The sequence below is a fragment of the Thunnus maccoyii genome, chromosome 15 (genome assembly GCF_910596095.1).
Source record: "Thunnus maccoyii chromosome 15, fThuMac1.1, whole genome shotgun sequence".
Classification (NCBI taxonomy): Eukaryota; Metazoa; Chordata; class Actinopteri; order Scombriformes; family Scombridae; genus Thunnus; species Thunnus maccoyii.
The window spans coordinates 12,719,224-12,737,624 of NC_056547.1; the positions used below are offsets into that span (position 1 = coordinate 12,719,224).

The window sequence follows — 18,401 nt, forward strand, 5'->3', positions numbered from 1 at the left end:
GAATTTCATTGGGTAAAAGTCATGTCAGTCAAAGTTCAAACGCCATTGTCAGATAGTTAATGATGAAGCGCTCGTTTTCATTTGGAGCGCTGCCCGCTAACTGTTAGCGGGTTGCTCAAGTTGAATAGAGCAACCGGTTAACCGGGATTTTAGTATCTAGTTAAGCTTTGTTAATGAAACATCACACATTTCCTTTCACCTCTTTGTAAAGTAAGGGTGGACCTTAAACCGTTTGTAGGTTTCGGTAGGGCCATATGAGGACGCTTGACTCCTTGGATAGGAAAACGAACATACCCGCCCCCACTGCGCGTTTTCTCGCTCAGATCTCGCGATGGTTGCTGAGCGGTGGCGTTGTTCGGGCGAGTCGACGACGAGACCGTAGCTGTCTGGAAATTTGTCTCGTGGGTTAGACTCAAACGTATTCTTCATAATAGCCGTTTTTTGTACGTCTGACACGTTAATCGTTTTACATTTTTACACACGCCACTGTTAGTTTCCTGAAATAGACTGGTAAGTTTCGCTAACTATCTGTTTGCACCTTGTACGGAGTGTTTGATTTGTAAAAGGTGTCTTTCTGCACGGCGCGGCCTTCATAACGTTACCTATAAGCTCGTTAGCTTAGCCCGCAAGCAAACCAGCGTTACTGTTTGCTCAAGATTGAAAGATTTTTTTTGGAGATCTGTTACGCTCTTAAGATTGTAATGTGCATATTATTGAGTACAGAAATCAACCAGTAAGCACGTGTAAATATGAAAATGAAAGGTGTTCACCTCGCTAGATAGCAAGCTGCATGTGAAGGGGGCGGGACGGTGACTGTCGGTGGTTTGTTTAAGTGACCGGGTTATGTTACCGTGTAATAGCTGAACGTTTTCACGTCCATTTAATTCATCAAACAGTATTTGTAGCTAATGCAGCCCCCAGCAGATTGATGTTACGGTCTTCAGAATTGCCTTGTGTCATACTTAAAATTGAAGTAATGGTTTAAAAGTTGCATAGACTCCTGACTAAAAGTCTCGTCACAACACCCATCCATTTGTAAACAATGTCGTTCTGTGTATATATAATGATATCAGATGATTGTCTTCATTGAAACAAATTCGTTTGGTATCCAGGAATCACTGTATTTGTTTATCATCAGTCCTGACTTGAAATGAAGTAAACCTGAGTTTGTACTGATGTGTTACAGGAGAATGGCTGCCGCTGAGGTGAACGGTAGTTCTGCCCCGGCAAAGGAGGAAGAAGAGCCCATGGATGTGACAACAACACACACAGAGAACTACCAGACGCTCATTGATGCCGGGCTTCCCCAGAAAGTTGCTGAAAGTCTAGATAACATCTTCCAGACAGGTGAGCGATTGGGCTGGAAATTACTGTGACTTGCTGTGAGATATGTTTACAAACAGTGTTATTTACTGTAGTTGAGACTAAAAGTGATCATCTGTTGAAACTGTAGGTTTGGTGGCATATGTTGACCTGGATGAGAGGGCCATTGATGCACTTCGGGAGTTCAACGAGGAGGGGGCGCTTACTGTGCTGCAGCAATTCAAAGAGAGCGACCTGTCCCATGTACAGGTAAGCACATGAATGGATCCTCCTTTGTCTTTAAGATGAGTTTTATGTTGATCTACATTCTTGTAAACAATGGTCTCTCTCTCTTTTTTTTTAATGTAGAATAAAAGCGCTTTCCTTTGTGGAGTCATGAAGACTTACAGGCAGAGAGAAAAGCAAGGAAGTAAAGTACAAGAGTCTACCAAGGGCCCAGATGAGGCGAAAATAAAGGTAAACAAAGTTGTGTGATTAAGTTTTGCAGTAAAGTAGGTCAGTACAAATGTCATAACACACACATGCAGTGCAGTTAATGTTTTGTGTTTTTGTGTTTGCCAGGCTCTGTTGGAGCGAACAGGATACACTCTGGATGTCACTACAGGGCAGAGGAAATATGGGGGCCCCCCACCTGAGGATGTGTTCAAAGGAACACAACCAGGGATTGGGACTGAGGTAAATATGAACAATAGATGTGTTGGGTTTCATTTGTTAAAAAAATGTTGGGTCAAACTTGACATGTTAGAAACCTGTCTATCATGATTGTCAAATTTCTAAAGTGTTGAATTGGGTGAGAAGTATTAAGTCTGTGCTGCAGTAATATTCATAAAGAATCCTAAACATTATACTGTATAATGTGCTTCACAAATCCTTACACTTGTCCACCTGTTTCATTCTTGTTCATAGGTGTTTGTTGGAAAAATCCCCAGGGATTTGTATGAAGATGAGCTAGTGCCGCTCTTCGAAGGTGCTGGTCCCATCTGGGACCTCAGGTTAATGATGGACCCTCTTTCTGGTCAGAATAGAGGTTACGCCTTTATCACATACTGCAATAAGGACGATGCACAAAAGGCTGTGAAGCTTGTAAGTAGTATGGCAGTGTACTGGAAAAACATAAATCCACATTATAACAATTGTGGAAATACTCAAATATGCAAAAATTTGAGTATTATTTTAAAGACATTTAGAAGAATTTAAACTTGAGTTGGTAAATTTTTTGCTGTTCATTGATAATCTATTCATCACCGTTGTTGACATTTCTGTTTTATTTTTCAGTGTGATAACCATGAAATCCGCCCTGGCAAGTACTTGGGAGTGTGTATATCTGTTGCAAACAATCGTCTGTTTGTTGGATCAATTCCAAAGAACAAGACCAGAGAAAGTATATTGGAAGACTTTGGCAAAGTTACAGGTCAGTTTCAAAATCGCAGCAGTAAATTTCTGTTAGAATACTCTGTAAAACAAATCCTTCATCATGAAGAATGAAAGTTGTAACAGGGGATAGAGCCTTTGCTGTTACATGACATTAAAGAAGTTATTGTTTTGTCTTATAGAGGGTCTTCAAGAGGTGATATTGTACCACCAGCCAGATGACAAGAAGAAGAACCGTGGCTTCTGTTTCTTGGAGTATGAGGACCACAAATCGGCAGCACAGGCCCGCCGTCGCTTAATGAGTGGGAAGGTCAAGGTTTGGGGGAATCCAGTGACTGTAGAGTGGGCTGACCCAGTCGCCGAACCAGACCCCGAGGTTATGGCCAAGGTTAGAGAGTCTCATGTTTTGTTCTTTTGTTCTTCAAAGCACAACACTCGTGTTCTGCGACTCTCTACGTTCTGTTTTTTTGCCTACATAGGTTAAGGTGCTCTTTGTAAGGAAGCTGGCCACAGCAGTTACTGAAGAGCTTCTTGAAAAGACATTCTCTCAGTTTGGAAAGCTGGAGCGAGTGAAGAAACTGAAAGACTACGCTTTTGTGCATTTTGAAGAAAGGGATGCTGCTGTAAAGGTGGGTTTTTCATGCTTTGGACAAGGTATTTTGCATGTCTGATGATTCTATGAATTCGTAGTAATGGATTGTTTAATTTTAGGCAATGGATGAGATGAACGGGAAGGAGCTTGGAGGGGAGGAAATTGAGATCGTCCTGGCAAAACCCCCAGACAAGAAGAGGAAAGAGCGCCAAGCAGCTCGGCAGACCACCAGGAATGCAGGGTGAGGCTGAGGGGCAGAGACATGTGACTAGTCACCCACCTGACTTATTCTCAAATAAGGAATTAAATAAATTTAACGTTATCCTTCCCTCTGTAGGTATGATGACTACTACTACTACCCACCTCCACGTATGCCACCTCCAGGCCGAGGCAGGGGTCGTGGTGGCCGAGGAGGCTATGCCTATCCACCAGATTACTATGGATATGAAGACTATTATGATGACTACTATGGCTACGACTATCATGACTACCGTGGTGGCTATGAAGACCCTTACTACGGCTACGAAGATGTGTACAGCATGAGGGGCCGTGGTACTCGTCCTAGCAGGGGGGGGCCTCCTCCACCCAGGGCTCGTGGAGCGCCACCGGCACGAGGCCGGGGGGGCTATGCCCAAAGAGGGCCACCCCTCGGTGGTCCGAGGGGTGGCAGAGGAGGGCGGGGAGCCCCTTTCCAGCCACAGAGGGGCCGTGGTCCTCGTGGGGCCAGGGGCAATCGCGGGGGAAACGTCGGTGGAAAGAGGAAGGCAGATGTGTTTAACCAGCCTGACTCCAAGCGCCGCCAGACCAACAACCAACAGAACTGGGGGTCCCAGCCCATCGCCCAGCAGCCCCTGCAGCAAGGGGCCGACTATTCCGGTAACTATGGTTACAGTAATGACACCATGGAGTTTTCACAGGATTCTTATGGGCAGCAGTGGAAGTAGATGCACCAAAAGGTATTTGGCAAAGTGACAACAAAAAAAGAGAAAAACAACAATAAAAATGAAAAAAAAAAAAAACAGGAGATTGGCCACAATTTTTGATTAACTTTTTATTCATCATCCCTCATCAAAAAAAAAAAAAAAAAACTGTATATATCTCAAAAAAAAAATGGACAGACCCCAGAATTGGCTCGAGATGATTGGCTGGAAAGCCTTTTGGCTGAAGAAGTGAAGGTAACCGTTGTGGTGAATCATTTCTTACTCCTACGGTTACATTTGGACATGTGTCTTTAAAAAAAACACACAAAACACTTTTATTGTTACTTTTTGTTCCTGATTATTTTAAAGCCAACAATGAACATTTACAAAAAGTGGACATTCATTCTCAAAAGTCTGAGAGGACATTAAATAATGATATTGCCTTGCAGGAAGTTTTTGTCCATGCCCCTTTCCTTCCCTCCCCTTCTTGTACTCCCTTTATTTGTGGTTTCTCATAGTTGCTTAGGGACTTGCTTGTAAATAAATGCATATGGTTAGAGCTTCATACTTTTTCATTTTTTGCAATGGTGGAGAAAAGAATCCACAGGAAGGAAGAAATCAAAGTTTTGTAATGTTCAAAGTGTATGCCTAGCGTTTCTAGAGTTAGACAAATTGTGTTTTTTTTAAACTGATACCATAACTTCCTATGTTTTCTTTGAACTTGCCCAATAGAATTTGGTTTGGCTTACCTTAAGAGCCATAGCAGTTTGTTCTCTGATGTTCTTTGTATTTATAACTTTTACGTTTGTTCCGTTTCAATAAAACTCAGCTGAGCATCAGTCAATTGTCAGATACTCAAATTCAGTGTTGTCATTCAGTATTTGATTTAATTTTTTTTACCTCAATTCTCACATTGGGATGAAGATCATCTTTTCCAAGTCAAATTTTTTTGCTTCAAAGGATAATCAAAAGACTGAAATTGTGCAATCAGACAACGGGACAAGAGAACCTGAAAGGTTTTATGGGTGATAAAGTGATTTAAACAGGATTTTAACCCTTTATTTTTCAGCGATCATGAGACTACAGTCATTTGCTGCACTCCTGAATTCATGTAGTGAATATCAGTCATACCAACAGCTATAAAAGGACCAAACTGTGTAATTTGCTTGCAATTACCTGAGATTGCGCCTGTCTTTAAAAACTTGTGTGCATTGATGTACAGTATGTGCTTTAGTGAACCTCAGCCCACCCTCACTAACTGCTGTTCTCTGCCATTTATGATGAGAAGTGGAAGTTAAACATTGAATGCTTGACATAGGTAATTTATCCCTGTGATAATTACTTGGATGATCACTGTACTTTTACTAAAATTTTGCTTACGGTATTACTCCAGTTATGGCTTTTTTTGTCACAAGACATACAGCCTCATAATGTTTCATAGCAGGTCCGATCAGAGCCAACCAGAGAAATATTTTGCCAAATGGGATGCAGCCTATGAATATTATTTCTTGTGCTAAAGCATAAAAATGGTTAAGAGATTTGACGTTTGTGTGTGTGATTTCTATGGGTTGTTGTAGAGTCAATGCAGTAAATAAAGTTAAAGTTAACGTCTGCATATTTTTCACGGGGGTAGATTACCTATACCTTGCAACCTAAGTGTGAAGGGTGTTTTTTTCACACCTTTTCAGAAATGGAGGCTGATATTTACTGAAGCATTCTGTACACCATGTACATTTTTTCACACAAACTTTATAGACAAGGACAATCTTTGATAATGGTGAGATGTGAGTTGCACTTGTATGGTCCTGATACTGACACCGTTCTAACAGTTAGAGCAACATATTTGACTTTTAATGGATTTGTGCCAAAGGTCAAAATCTTTGTTACTTGTCTGCTGAGTTTGTCTCCAATTCCTTTTTTTATTTCCAAAATCTGCACATCTTCTCCGCCATCTTTTCTCTCCTTTTTGAAGACACCAAGGATCTGACCATCCAAAGGGTTAAAATTCTTCAAATTCACAACATGTTTCCTTTGCAATTGATCCATCTGTCAGAATGGTTTTGTGTAGCAACATGTTTGTAGCATCTGCCTTTTGATACCATGGTATCATTGTATTTTGTTTCATGTGTCTGTCCTCTTATTCCAACCTGCCTAGGTGGAGAAGCATTGAGAGCGGCACCACTAGAATGAGGAACTCACCTGAACGGTACTCAAGGGTGAGCTAGCCTTGCACAGAGTACTGTCTCTTCTCCTGTAGCTAATTGTAATCACTGGAGAAACACTAGCCATAATTATACTGAATTCTTTTTATTGTTTCCTTACTAATATACTGCACTACGATTCAAGATTTTAGTTTTTAAATTCAGTTGGCGCTTTTTTTCCCAGGCAATGAAGTATATAAATCACTGCAGTGGACTCAAGAATTGGAAAAATTTTTTTGTCTTTTTTCACACAGAGGTTTTTGGGGTGTAGAGAGCATATTTTCTTTGCAGATATAGTGTGTATTTCCCTCAAAACAAATGCATATTTTATAAGAGCCAAATGGCTGCTTCTTTAGACTGGATTAAACTGCCAGAAGGCAGGCAGTCAAGGATTTGGTAAGCGCTATAAACACCAAAACCCTGCAAACACCTGTTGCCAGTCTTGGCTTACTGCACCACAATCACCTCAGCTGTCTCTACACACATATACCCACACACACTCTCTGTGAAAAGGGGGGAGGGGGCGGGAAGGCGGTGGATATTTCCCCTCCTATGCCGCTAGAGGTAGCATATACACACAAGCACTAGTGGTCCATTGTTCCTTTACACGACGCTGCATTTATTGGTCGTTTTCCGAGCTGGAAAGGTGTTAATTCATACACCCATATTAACTAGAGGAGCCGCTTTTCAAATTCACTCATATTGCAGTGGGGTCGCTGGATTATATGTTGCTAAAATTGGCTCATGTTGGAACAATGGATGTGCCTCATACTCATGTCTTTACTGTTTAACACCACAAGATGGCAGTAGGTGGGCCGCACTATTTGTATTACACAGGTAAGACACTGATGTAGGGACCACAGCATTACAGCAGACTGCTTTTATCAATTGACATACAGATTTTGGTTTGAATTAAAGTGCCATCCAGTGCTGGAGTGTCCTTTTTAAACAGCTTCTCATATCAGAACTGTGTCTTTATATGTTGCCTCTTGTCACCAGGCAGTAAAGGAGCTGCCCTGATCCATGTGAATGAGTTCACACAAATGGAAAGGACTGATTGGTAAGATTGTTCATTATGTGAACTAATGCTCAGAAAGTCTCTATATGTTTGTATTTTTAAATATTTGTCATACTTTAAGACATGTTTGATGTCCTAGTCATCTCTTAATTCACCTATTTACTTTTTAAAGCTAGTAAGTTCTGTAAGTTGGCTTTTCAGAATTTTACTGGGCAGCAAGTCACACATTGGCAAATGTGTATCTTTTATTGAATAAACTCTCTACATTGCATTATATTAAAAGACAATAAAGTCAGGGTTGCTGGTCATTTTGTTGGGGGTTGATAAATCATGTTGATGCTTAGAAAGTGATCAATCTAGATTTGTTAATATGCTCTTGTCTGTGTGGCTCTTCTCTAGTTCTGAGTCAGGAGACTGTTCTCCACAAGGTGCAAGCCAGGGCTGTCACAGAGTCTCAGATCCCTCAGAATGAACTACTGTACAACACTGAAGTCCAGGACTCATGGGCACCATCTTCCAGCAGAAGGACGAGGTAAAAAGTAATTGTGGAGTAGAGCAGTTACACTGGTATTGTAGTATTTACTAATTTTATCTTCCTGTCACGTCACATTGATGTTTTTTTGATTGACTTTTCCATCTTCAGTGACTAACTCACCAAAAGGAGCATAACCTAAATTCATCAGATGATAATGCATTTACAACATTGCCTATATTCTAATGTTTAATGTCTTTGTGCCCACTGCAGAAGCGCAGGAGGATACAGCTGATGGACATGTCATGACCCAGAGTTCATCCAGCAGACAGCTTCTTCCTTATCCAGATTAAAGAAATTAAAAATTACTGTAAAGGGAAATTATCTGTTTCTCACTCAATACATTTCATTATGCAAGTAAATGTGTGTTTGTGTATGCATATTTATATATATTTTTTTAAAACTATTTTTCATATTAACATGATAGCAATAATTTACTTACATACATTACAGCATTTTACAAACATTATAGCATTTTTTTTGCTCAAGTTATTGGTAACATGACAACACAATACTTGTGTGGCCTCTTTGGAAGTCATTCTGAATTTTGTGCACCATCATGGAGCTCACAAGTTCAGTAATGGTTTCTTCTGACAACAACTAATAAACTGCTTTCTTATTGTACATTTCACCAGTCAAACAGATTGAAATGAGGGTGGGCATGTAAACAGAATGGGTGGATGACTGTAACCTGTCAGTGTCCTACCTGTGCCAGTCCTGTTCATTGTACTTGCCCCTTTCTTCCTCAGTCAAAGGTAAAACTTTGTGTGGAGGCACAGGGTTTATAGGACTGCATCAAATTGGAGAAGGAGGAAGTTGCAAGCCTTTAAACTCTGGTAACATTATATAAGTAAGTTTAAAAAAAAAAAAGGTCCTCTTTTTTATGGGCCATCTCTACTCAGCCACATAGAAGGGCTAAAATGAATAGATATAGAACATAATAGTATAGATAATGAGCAGGATGTTCAAAATAAAGAAGCGTGCAATATTTTTAAATTGAGGGAATAAATAAACGTGTCGTCTCCTTTTTATAAAGTGGGTTTCACATGCCGCCTTCATTATAGATACATTTATATTTTAGGTGTGCGAACGAGTATTTATAACCATCCTTACACAATCGTGCCCATGTATTAATTTCAGTTCCGGTCTATTGTGGCGTATTCACGTAAATCATTTCATAACGATATATGTTTGTAATACATGGAGCACATACTAGAAAACTAATCTGATCAATAAAATGAGCGGGTTTTTTATTAATTTAAGGTCGTGTCTAGACGGTAACCCCAGATCCACGAACGATCTCGCGATAGTGACAATTTGAACCCAAACCATGATCTTTCCTTAACCCTTACAAAGTGTTTTTGTGCCTAAACCTAACCAGACCTTAACCATAGCGTTGTCACATCATAAAACATAATTATTTTTGTACAACGCGCACAATTAAGACAACGCGTACAAATCTCGCGAGAGTTTCACAAATCCAGGGTAACGCTGTATTAAGTTGTATGGTCACGTGATATCGTACGTCACATGTAAACCAGAGTGAAGATGGCGGCTGCCGGGGGAGAGCCTTCCTCTCAGAATGTTTCAGATGAATTATTTCAGAGCTTTTACACGGAGGTACGACGAAGCGCAATTGAATTCATGTGTTTTCAATGTGTTAGTCGCTCTCTGTACATCGGCTCAAGTTAGTTAATCAGTGATCTTAATATTTATCTTCTGTGAGGCCTCGCAGATATTAGCTTAACGTAACGACAGAAGCTAACGTTTGCTGAAATGTTCTGCGAGCGTTCATTCTTTTACGGTGGTTAGGACACCACAAAACAGCGTTTATACTCTTATTTTCTTATTCTCAGCTATTACAAGTCATTTAAGCTCACGTTGAAACTTGTGCATCTGGTTAATTATTCTTAAGACGGGTGCTGTTAGCCTTCTATATCAACTGCAGTGCAGTGTATGGTTGACCAATCACACCAAACACATGTTTACCCAAGAAAAGATGCACAGCTAAATAGTGTTTCATCACATTTCACTCACCATCTTTCACTCCCGAATGCTGACTGTAATAAAACGCAGATTGTGTTTTTGTAGATTGAATGTTTGGCTGTATTTTGATGGTTTCCTTGATGTCTTTTTGACAGGTGAAGCAGATTGAGAAGAGAGATTCCGTCTTAACCTCCAAGCAGCAGATTGACAGACTGCTCAGGCCTGGCGCATCCTACTTTAATCTCAACCCCTTTGAGGTAACTAAGAACACATTTATCAAGAATTTCCACAACAATGTGTCTATTATAGTTAAAGGATGGGTTCACAATTTTTTAAGTCTGTCTTAAAACAACAGTTGGATGCCCAAATGAACATTGAAACATGTTTTTCTTTCTATAATCATTCCTCCTGTTCATACTGGCCGTTGAAGATCCCTTCATAATGCACTTACAATGTAGGTAATGGGGGCCAAAATCCTAAATCCTCCTCCTGTGCCAAAATGTGTTTAAAAGTTTATCTGAAAGCTAATATGAAGCTTCAGCTGTCTAAGTTACAATGTTAGGACTCCTTTATTGTCATTGTACTGATGTATACAACGAAATTCAGGTGCACTGCCTGAGCGGAGCTCTATATCCAAGAATAAACCTATTCATTTCACACGCACTGACAGACACGCATCCAAATCCAAACACACATACACATTTGCCTACATATGCATAAAAAAATCAGTATTGTACACAATAAATATAGTATAAAGAATATAAAAGTATTGCACAGAATTAGTGATGATATTGTAGAGTAAGAGTTGTCTATGGGGGGTGTGCTTTCAGAGCAGAGTTCAGTGTGGTGATGTCTTTGGGATAAAAACTGTTCATTAGTCTTGTGGTGCACGCTTTGATGGACCTTTAGCGCTTTCCTTAGGGCAGATGGTCAAACAGGTGATGTTTGACCTTCTAAATGAGTGAAATCAAGTAGATATCTTTAAACGTTACAATCTTTTTAGTACCAAAGTCCCTCTTTTTGTTACTATACTTCTACCGCAGCTCAACTGGGAAACAACATCTGAGGAGACACAAAGAAGGAGTTTGATGCTAAAAAGACTGTAAATGTGGCAGATATCCACTTGATATGACTAACTCAGACTGCTGAAGCCTTATATAAGCTTCAGATAAACTTTAAAATCCATTTTTGCAGAAAATGACTGTGCGGATACATTGTTGATTTTGGCCCCCAACACTTACATTGAAAGTTATCTCTTAATAACCAGGATGAACAGGAGGAATGATTACAGCAAGGAAAACCTCTTTCAGTGTTCATATGGGCACCTGACTGTTTTAAGACATACTTGAAAAATTGTGAACCTGTCCTTTAAGTCATACTTTACTACATAAATATCAAAATGAATGTTAGATGCCTATTACAAATGACTGGAACCCAAAGCAGTAGCTTAAAATGGTTTACTTTGTCTGGACCAACAGGCTAAAAATCCAAAGTATTAATTTATAATTGGATATAATTGAATAAAATGGATTTAAAAAAAAAACAAGCAATACATCTGGAAATCTGTAAAAATGTTTTACTTTTTTACTTATAAAGTATGTAAAACAATTGGTCAGTGCAATAAAATAAAATGCTGTAAAATAGCAATTAAATTTATGTCTAAACTAATCAGAAAATCTCAGTCAGTTTCAGTACCAGTGGTTTCTTTTACACACTGTCACCATAACTCTCATAACAATTAGATTGCAGCAAACTAGTAATCTAATATTGACATTTTGGTTAAACCTAACAATTGTCATTAAAATGTTCAGGTGCTGCAAATTGATCCAGATGCAACAGATGATGAATTGAAGAAAAGATTTCGGGCGGTAAGCAAAACATCTCACAGACGTTTGAGAACTTTTCTTTGAAGACATGACTTGTCCGTGGAGGTAGTGATAGTACAATGCTGTCTTGTTTGTTTTATAATTCCCTAATCTTTGGTCTCTTTAACTGTGCAGTTGTCCATTTTGGTCCATCCAGACAAAAATCAGGATGACGCAGACAGAGCACAGAAAGCCTTTGAAGGTATAAATGTTCATTTTTACTTCCCTGATAATATATATGTTGTTAAATCCATGAACCTGCTGTGTTCAACAAAATGGGTTTAATTCCATGTGTATATCTTATGTGTTTTAGCTGTGGACAAGGCATACAAACTCTTACTGGATCCGGAACAGAAGAAAAGAGCTTTAGATGTGATTCATGCAGGAAAGGAATATATTGAGCATATGGTGAGTGGTCCCTACATCCCCTTACCTTAAGTTTTTGTTTTTGTTTTGTTTTTGTTGTTTTGTTCCATGTTAATCTACTCCCTTGATTTGTATTTATTTGGTAACATTCTGTGCTCCCAACAGGTAAAAGAGAAAAAGAAACAGTTGAAGAAAGAAGGGAAGCCATTGGATGTGGAGGAGGATGACCCAGAAATGGTAAATCAAAGAAGAAGAAAAAAATCGGTCATAATTTCTTTAAATGGTGGCTGATTTTGTTATTCAACATAGCTGGATTTTGAAGTGACAATCAAAATGCTTTAAAATGATTGAACCACCCGACTGAAAGTGTTGTGAAATCAACCAAAGGTCTGCCTTCTGAAATCATGTTTTCAGTATGTTAATGTAGCACATTTGTCGTTTTTCACTTTCTTTTTCCAGTTCAAGCAAGCAGTGTACAAACAGACCATGAAGTTGTTTGCAGAGCTAGCAATCAAGAGGAAGGAAAGGGAAGCAAAAGAAATGCATGAAAGGTAAAAGACATACAGTATATTTATGGTGTGTGCCAGAGGTTTTTTTTTCAACTTCAAGGCTTGAGAAACGTTATCCTGACACTAAATTATGGCTGAAAATAATTTATTTTGTGATTGCAATCCAGAATCAGTTTTATTATCACCAAACTTCATCCAGAATGTCATGAATTAATTCATTTTTCTCCTTTATTTCCTCAGGAAAAGGGCAAGAGAGGAAGAAATTGAGGCAGCAGAGAAAGCAAAGCGAGAGAGAGAATGGCAGAAAAACTTTGAGGTGTGTTCCTGCTTCATTTTTTATAGTTTCTGATAATAAATGGAAAACATGTTGGCTTTTTTTGGCACTCTGTAAAATACCTTCCTTCTTTTTTAACAAATGATTCCTCAGGAAACAAGAGATGGGCGTGTAGACAGTTGGAGGAACTTCCAGGCCAAAGGGAAGTCTAAAGAGAAAAAGAACAGGTCCTTCCTCAAGCCCCCCAAAGTAAAGATGGAACAGAGGGAATGATGCTGTAAAATCGGACTTCAGTAGATAAAGCTCCCACCCCCCCAGTTTTGTGTATCCCCCCACCTCGTCCTCTGCAGTCAGCGGTGTAGTCGTCCTCACACTGTCATCAGGATACACGTCGTACGGCAACTTCTTCATCCTGACCAACGTAGTTTTGTACTTGGTTTTCTAATGTACATATTCGTGATCTGGACCCTGAGATCATACCTGCCTCACGTCAGAGAAATGATGCATCTTCCAGTTATGTAACTGACCAAAAAAAAAAAAAAGTGGTTGGTCATTGGTTTTGCTTTTTGTTCTTTATTTTTTAAATACAAAATAAAGCTTGGTGTTAACAAGCCTACCTTACAGTGTGAAGTAGATATGTTGTCAGATTAGTGCACAAGAGATATTTCTGGACGGGCCACAAGCTCACAGAATCTTCTGCTGCAGATGTTTTGCACTGAGTCTACAGTATAAATGCCAGTTTTGCATTTTGTGTCTTAATAACCTGATTCTTAAATATGAAGGTAGAACTAAAGACAGTTCACGTTTAACAGACCATTAGACAGAAATAGAAACAGTACAAAGACTGATAACAGTGTCCAATCTGCAGAACAAATGTCAAGAACAAGAAATGTTTTTCCTAAATAAAATCAACATTTCTAAAAGGAAATAAAAGACACTGATCCAAACAGGTTTACCTTCACCTTTTTCTTGGGTAACAAGGTGTGAAACTCTGCTTCATTTTCAAGTTCAACTTTCACCTGCAAGTCTCTGGTCAAGTCTCCTTGGAGGGATAATCTCTCAAGCACAGCCTGATTTGTCCTTAAATGATGGGTCTCACATAACTTTGCACTGATCTCCTCCAGCAGCAGAAGGAGCAGAGACAGCAGGAGATCCGTTTGTGCCTCCCATCAGTCCGTCCAGACTGAGGCCCTGGAAGGCTCCAAAGAAGGAATCATCCTTTGCTGCTGCTGGTTTCCTGGCAGTGGTGGTCTGCTAAATGTGGAGGAGAGGGTGGAGAATGTTGGATTTTGATACTGACATTTTTTTTTTTTAAAAAAAAGATCATTTTTACTTATGTTTACTATTCACTTACCCGTGGGAGGCAGTGGTGGCTCCTGAAATGGGTTCTCGTGGACCGTTCAGCGTTCTTCTTGGCTAGTACAGCTTGCTGTCGTTTCCTTTTGGCAAACAGCAGAGAGCAACATGAGGCACGGCACATGGCCAAGCAGCTTATTCATGTGAGGAAGATCCTCATCCACATTAATCCAAGTCTTGTCTAGCCAAGAGTCTCAGCTGGACACCAACATAGTAACTGAAAACTTAACGATATTACAATTATCTACTATTAGAAAACTCTCAAGACTGGTCTTTAAAAATGATTTACAGCTTTGAATAAATGTTTAAACATTTAACCTTGGATGACCATAAGAGACTAAAATGCCTGCTTTAGAGCTGATCACTACGATAAACAGATTATCTCCATGAATCTGAACTTTTTAGCCCCTCTTACCTTTCTCTCTTCAGTTCAGCCTGGTACGCTCTGAGCCAGGAGTCCGGTACTTTCTGGCTGTTGCAGGGAAGACTTCTCCTCCTGCTGCTGATGCTTTTCCTGCGGGTGAAGCTGCTTCTGCGGACTGACTGGCTCCTCTTGGCTCCTCTCTTGGCGGAGGTGCTTTTTCCAGACACACAGCTGGTGAACTGCTTCAGGGGAGCACCCAGTGACATGAGGGAATCCATCTCTAGAGTTGTCACCTGTTGTGTCACGATATAGGATTTAAACTGATGTCTTGACTCTTAGTAATCCCAGGATAATCTTTCCAATTTACACCAGGAATGATGTGTCTTTTATCTGCAAGAGAGAATAAGAATAACATCATTATAAATGAATGGCATTTTCCTTTTTTTTTTTTTTTAAAAAAAAGTGTCAATTAAGAAAAAGCTCCTGCACACTTAAGTCCAGTAAAGGTTCTAGGGAGTCCCCAGCAAAAAGGGAAATAATTTCATTTCACTATAATTCCATCCATAAGTAACACAATGACAGAATGTATGACTATTTTGGGTTTCATACACTTTCTGTAATGAAATATCTTAAAGTAAAAATCTCATCAGATGGGGGTCCGTGATCTAAATTGTATCGGATTAGGGGTCCTTTATGTGAAAAAGTTTGAGAACCACTGTCCTATGCTCATGTGAGCTTGCTTTCTAATGCCATCCTATTAACATAAAATGTGCAAGTTAACACAATATATAATATTTGCCACAAAGAAACAATAGGACACACCTGCAAGTGGTATCTCCTGTGGACGAGATCAGCCGTTTGTATCATTGGTCGAAGCTGCAAAGCGTAGCATCCGTTCCTCGCATTGCTTCCAGTGTACTGAACTCTGCTCTGTCACTGTCTGCTCTTATGTGGATTTGACTGATGACCTCTGCGGGATTATCTGAAGACGCAAGAGCCGTTTATCTCATTAACACGGTGGTTCCAAGCAGGATAAACAACTGCTTGTTTACCCCTTGACCACCGAAATAGCTCATACAAACTTATGTTTACAGGTGGGGCTGTGCTTAAGTTTAAAAGTCACATCCTCCATTTCAGCATGAAACACCTTTATAGTTTGTGTTTAGGTCACAGGAGTTGAGATCATTTGGTGATGCAGCGTCAGACAGGAAGCCAGACAGATGGAGAGTGGACTGGGGGGTGGAGGGGTCTGCGTCACAGAATCGTCATCTTCTACCTTTCAGAGACAGGGAGGCATCTTCATTGACTGGCGGACATCAAGTACTTGAGTCAGAAAGGTGAATGACTCATTTCATTCACAGATTCGTTCACTCAATACTTAGTCCAGGGGCCAAATGCATAAACGATGCGTACGCACAAAAACAATGCATACGCCACTTCCTGCACATAAACTGATATTTATAAACACAGACAGTGCGCATTCTTTAGACCAGGTGAAGACGTTTTTCTAAAGTGATCTGACGGTGATGTGATGAGGTGGAGATGAAATATAAAGTGAGAGACGGAACTTTTTAGTAAAATATTGTGTAGGTTGATAACCAGCTGCAATGATTGTGTGATTTTTATTTATCATTATTATTAGTAGTAGTAAATTGCCAAATAAAGGCACATTTATATACGTAACATTGATTAATTACTCTTGTGTGTATTTTGCTCTTAAGATTTTTTATTTTATCTTTAGTTGTGACGTACCTTATTTAGTCGGTTTAAATATGAGCTCTACAAACTAATCACGGATTACATTTCTGAGATATCGCTGCCTACGATGTTTTACGGTCCATGTGATGAATTAACGATATGGATGCTATACAGAGCCGCACAGCTGTGCGTAATAGTCGTGCGTAATGACAGCTGTTCTGCTGTAGTAGAACCTCGCCGGCACAATGACACTTTCTTTTTTCCCCCACGTTTGTTTTACTGACAGGTGTACAGACTGATACAGCAGGAGCGAAGTGATATGAAAACAGCTGGTTCAGTGCGTGTCGTCATCCATATATGGCTAATTGCGGGAGTGGAAATGAGGCTCATGCACGTGCGCCCAGTTTCTCAATGACTGGGATTTATAAAAACAGAAACCTGCGTAAGCACAGCTTTATAAATCTAACGAAATGAATGTGTTTTCATATTTCCGGTGCGTACACACAGTTTTACACATCTGGCCTCAGGTCTGGAGAGGTCAATTCAATCCAGCCACACCTCAACAAGTCACTGATGCCTCGGAATGCTACTCCTGAAGTCAAAAACTGTGTAATCTATACATTGATAAATGAAAACCATCAATTCTATAATTACCAGTGGTAGAATGTAACTAAGCGCATTTACTCAGATACTGCACTTAAATACAATTTTGAGGTACTTGTACTTAACGTGAATATTTCCATTTTATGCTACTTTATACTTCAACTCTACTACATTTCAGAGGCAAATGTTGTACTTTTTACTCTACTACATTTATTTGACAGCTTTAGTTACTAGTTACTTTGCAGATTTAGATTATTAATACAAATTATAAATCAATAAATCATGTTTTATAGGTTTAGCTACCCGGCAGTATATTAATTAAAATGAGCTCCACCTTTACCAGCTACAACATTAAAGGGATGAACGCATTACTGCATCAATAGTTATAGTGCAGTGACATGATATATGATTCTGAAATGGGCCCGCTAATGGTCAATATAAAGAGGAGGAATCATTAGTGAGCAAACCCTGTTTTAATGTTCATACAAGCACCTGCATATTGTTTGAAGAAAAACTTAAGAACTTGTGAAGCCATCTTTTTAAAAAATGTCCCATCATTTTTGCGTCAATTTTAGCATAATTATAACTTAATAGTGGATCATACTATTTCTTTAGTCTCGAGTCCTTTAGTGTAGCAGGGCCCTTTGTTATTTATATCTGTTCCTAGAGCCCCACAGCCCCAGTAAATTTTTGCCGTAGAGCTCCCCAGCCAACTCTTCCAACCATCCGTGAACAGGACAAAAGTGAATTTAAAGAATGGGGTCAGTGAGTGAGGTTACCTACCGACAGATGGGGAGAGCTTACGTGACGAAGCATCAATACACCTGTTGTAGCAGATCGTCCACACTTCCCTCTCTTGACCTGTCCTGACAAGGTGACAGCTTAGCGTTGGTTTTGAAAGGGAATAAAAGAGAAGTTAGTTTCCAACACAAATTAACGACCAAGATAGTGGGACTGACAGACAGCACACAATAAAACACCAAAAAAAGAGGCAAAGTCAACAGTGATTTGATTTTTTTTTTTTGGGGGGGGGGGGGGGGGATCCTTCCCAGGGTTCCTATAAGCTCCACAATTTAAATGGTTATTTAAATATCCTAGGCAGTTAAAGTCAAAAACAAGATGAATTTTGGAGGTTTCATTAACATGTAAATGACTGTCTAACCTAATGTTATACTGCTCTACATGATGAACTGCTTTCTGGGAAAACAAACAAGAAATTAACTAACTTTAAACAACTTAAGTTAATTCATATGTAAATGTCTTGAAAGTAATACATTTACTTTATTGTATTAATTGTCAAAATCAACTGATCTCACTCCTGCATCTCAGACAGACCTCTGAGCTTTTTGCAAATCCTCCAGCAGTGGTGTTAGTCACTGCGTTAAGAGATGGTCTCAGACACAGTGACGGTATTTCAAGACAC

At 39.5% G+C, this 18,401-nt stretch overlaps 3 protein-coding genes across 5 annotated transcripts; 2 read left to right on the top strand and 1 right to left on the bottom strand.

Annotated features, from left to right (window-relative positions):
- Window positions 1-72: 72 nt before the first annotated feature.
- Window positions 73-8,319, top strand: LOC121913273 (heterogeneous nuclear ribonucleoprotein R). Of its 2 annotated transcripts, XM_042435948.1 has the most exons (15): window positions 73-510; window positions 1,187-1,347; window positions 1,454-1,572; window positions 1,672-1,779; window positions 1,885-1,998; window positions 2,230-2,406; window positions 2,599-2,734; window positions 2,877-3,082; window positions 3,174-3,323; window positions 3,406-3,527; window positions 3,624-4,162; window positions 6,362-6,422; window positions 7,407-7,467; window positions 7,825-7,957; window positions 8,171-8,319. In XM_042435948.1, the coding sequence occupies exons 2-12, from the start codon at window positions 1,191-1,193 to the stop codon at window positions 6,394-6,396; spliced, it is 1,863 nt and encodes a 620-aa protein (XP_042291882.1). In that variant the 5' UTR covers window positions 73-510; window positions 1,187-1,190; the 3' UTR covers window positions 6,397-6,422; window positions 7,407-7,467; window positions 7,825-7,957; window positions 8,171-8,319. The 2 variants fall into 2 exon arrangements, with proteins under 2 accessions (XP_042291882.1, XP_042291881.1); XM_042435947.1 differs by lacking the exons at window positions 6,362-6,422; window positions 7,407-7,467; window positions 7,825-7,957; window positions 8,171-8,319 and having other exon boundaries at window positions 74-510; window positions 3,624-5,045.
- A 1,152-nt stretch (window positions 8,320-9,471) lies between these two features.
- Window positions 9,472-13,573, top strand: dnajc8 (DnaJ (Hsp40) homolog, subfamily C, member 8). Its single transcript, XM_042435953.1, has 9 exons — window positions 9,472-9,577; window positions 10,099-10,200; window positions 11,755-11,811; window positions 11,944-12,010; window positions 12,122-12,216; window positions 12,340-12,411; window positions 12,634-12,725; window positions 12,924-12,999; window positions 13,111-13,573. Exons 1-9 carry the CDS (start codon window positions 9,506-9,508, stop codon window positions 13,228-13,230), a joined length of 753 nt encoding a protein of 250 aa, XP_042291887.1. The 5' UTR covers window positions 9,472-9,505; the 3' UTR covers window positions 13,231-13,573.
- Window positions 13,508-17,979, bottom strand: si:ch211-81a5.8 (uncharacterized protein LOC560648 homolog). Of its 2 annotated transcripts, none has more exons than XM_042435955.1 (5): window positions 17,762-17,979; window positions 15,500-15,953; window positions 14,729-15,067; window positions 14,312-14,396; window positions 13,508-14,208 (listed from the first exon to the last, which is right to left on the bottom strand). In XM_042435955.1, the coding sequence occupies exons 3-5, from the start codon at window positions 14,953-14,955 to the stop codon at window positions 14,053-14,055; spliced, it is 468 nt and encodes a 155-aa protein (XP_042291889.1). In that variant the 5' UTR covers window positions 14,956-15,067; window positions 15,500-15,953; window positions 17,762-17,979; the 3' UTR covers window positions 13,508-14,052. The 2 variants fall into 2 exon arrangements, with proteins under 2 accessions (XP_042291889.1, XP_042291888.1); XM_042435954.1 differs by having other exon boundaries at window positions 13,508-14,211.
- Window positions 17,980-18,401: the final 422 nt, after the last annotated feature.

Excerpts from the sequence above, each read along its gene's own strand:
- LOC121913273 (XM_042435947.1), top strand. The coding sequence starts at position 1,191 with ATGGCTGCCGCTGAGGTGAACGGTAGTTCTGCCCCGGCAAAGGAGGAA. Across the intron at positions 2,407-2,598 it reads CACAAAAGGCTGTGAAGCTT|TGTGATAACCATGAAATCCG; the intron begins GTAAGTAGTATG and ends TTTATTTTTCAG. Across the intron at positions 3,528-3,623 it reads CAGACCACCAGGAATGCAGG|GTATGATGACTACTACTACT; the intron begins GTGAGGCTGAGG and ends TTCCCTCTGTAG.
- dnajc8 (XM_042435953.1), top strand. The coding sequence starts at position 9,506 with ATGGCGGCTGCCGGGGGAGAGCCTTCCTCTCAGAATGTTTCAGATGAA. Across the intron at positions 11,812-11,943 it reads TGAAGAAAAGATTTCGGGCG|TTGTCCATTTTGGTCCATCC; the intron begins GTAAGCAAAACA and ends TTAACTGTGCAG. Across the intron at positions 12,011-12,121 it reads AGCACAGAAAGCCTTTGAAG|CTGTGGACAAGGCATACAAA; the intron begins GTATAAATGTTC and ends TATGTGTTTTAG.
- si:ch211-81a5.8 (XM_042435954.1), bottom strand. The coding sequence starts at position 14,955 with ATGGATTCCCTCATGTCACTGGGTGCTCCCCTGAAGCAGTTCACCAGC. Across the intron at positions 14,397-14,728 it reads GCTGAACTGAAGAGAGAAAG|GAAACGACAGCAAGCTGTAC; the intron begins GTAAGAGGGGCT and ends GTTTGCCAAAAG. Across the intron at positions 14,212-14,311 it reads GCCACCACTGCCTCCCACGG|CAGACCACCACTGCCAGGAA; the intron begins GTAAGTGAATAG and ends CTCCACATTTAG.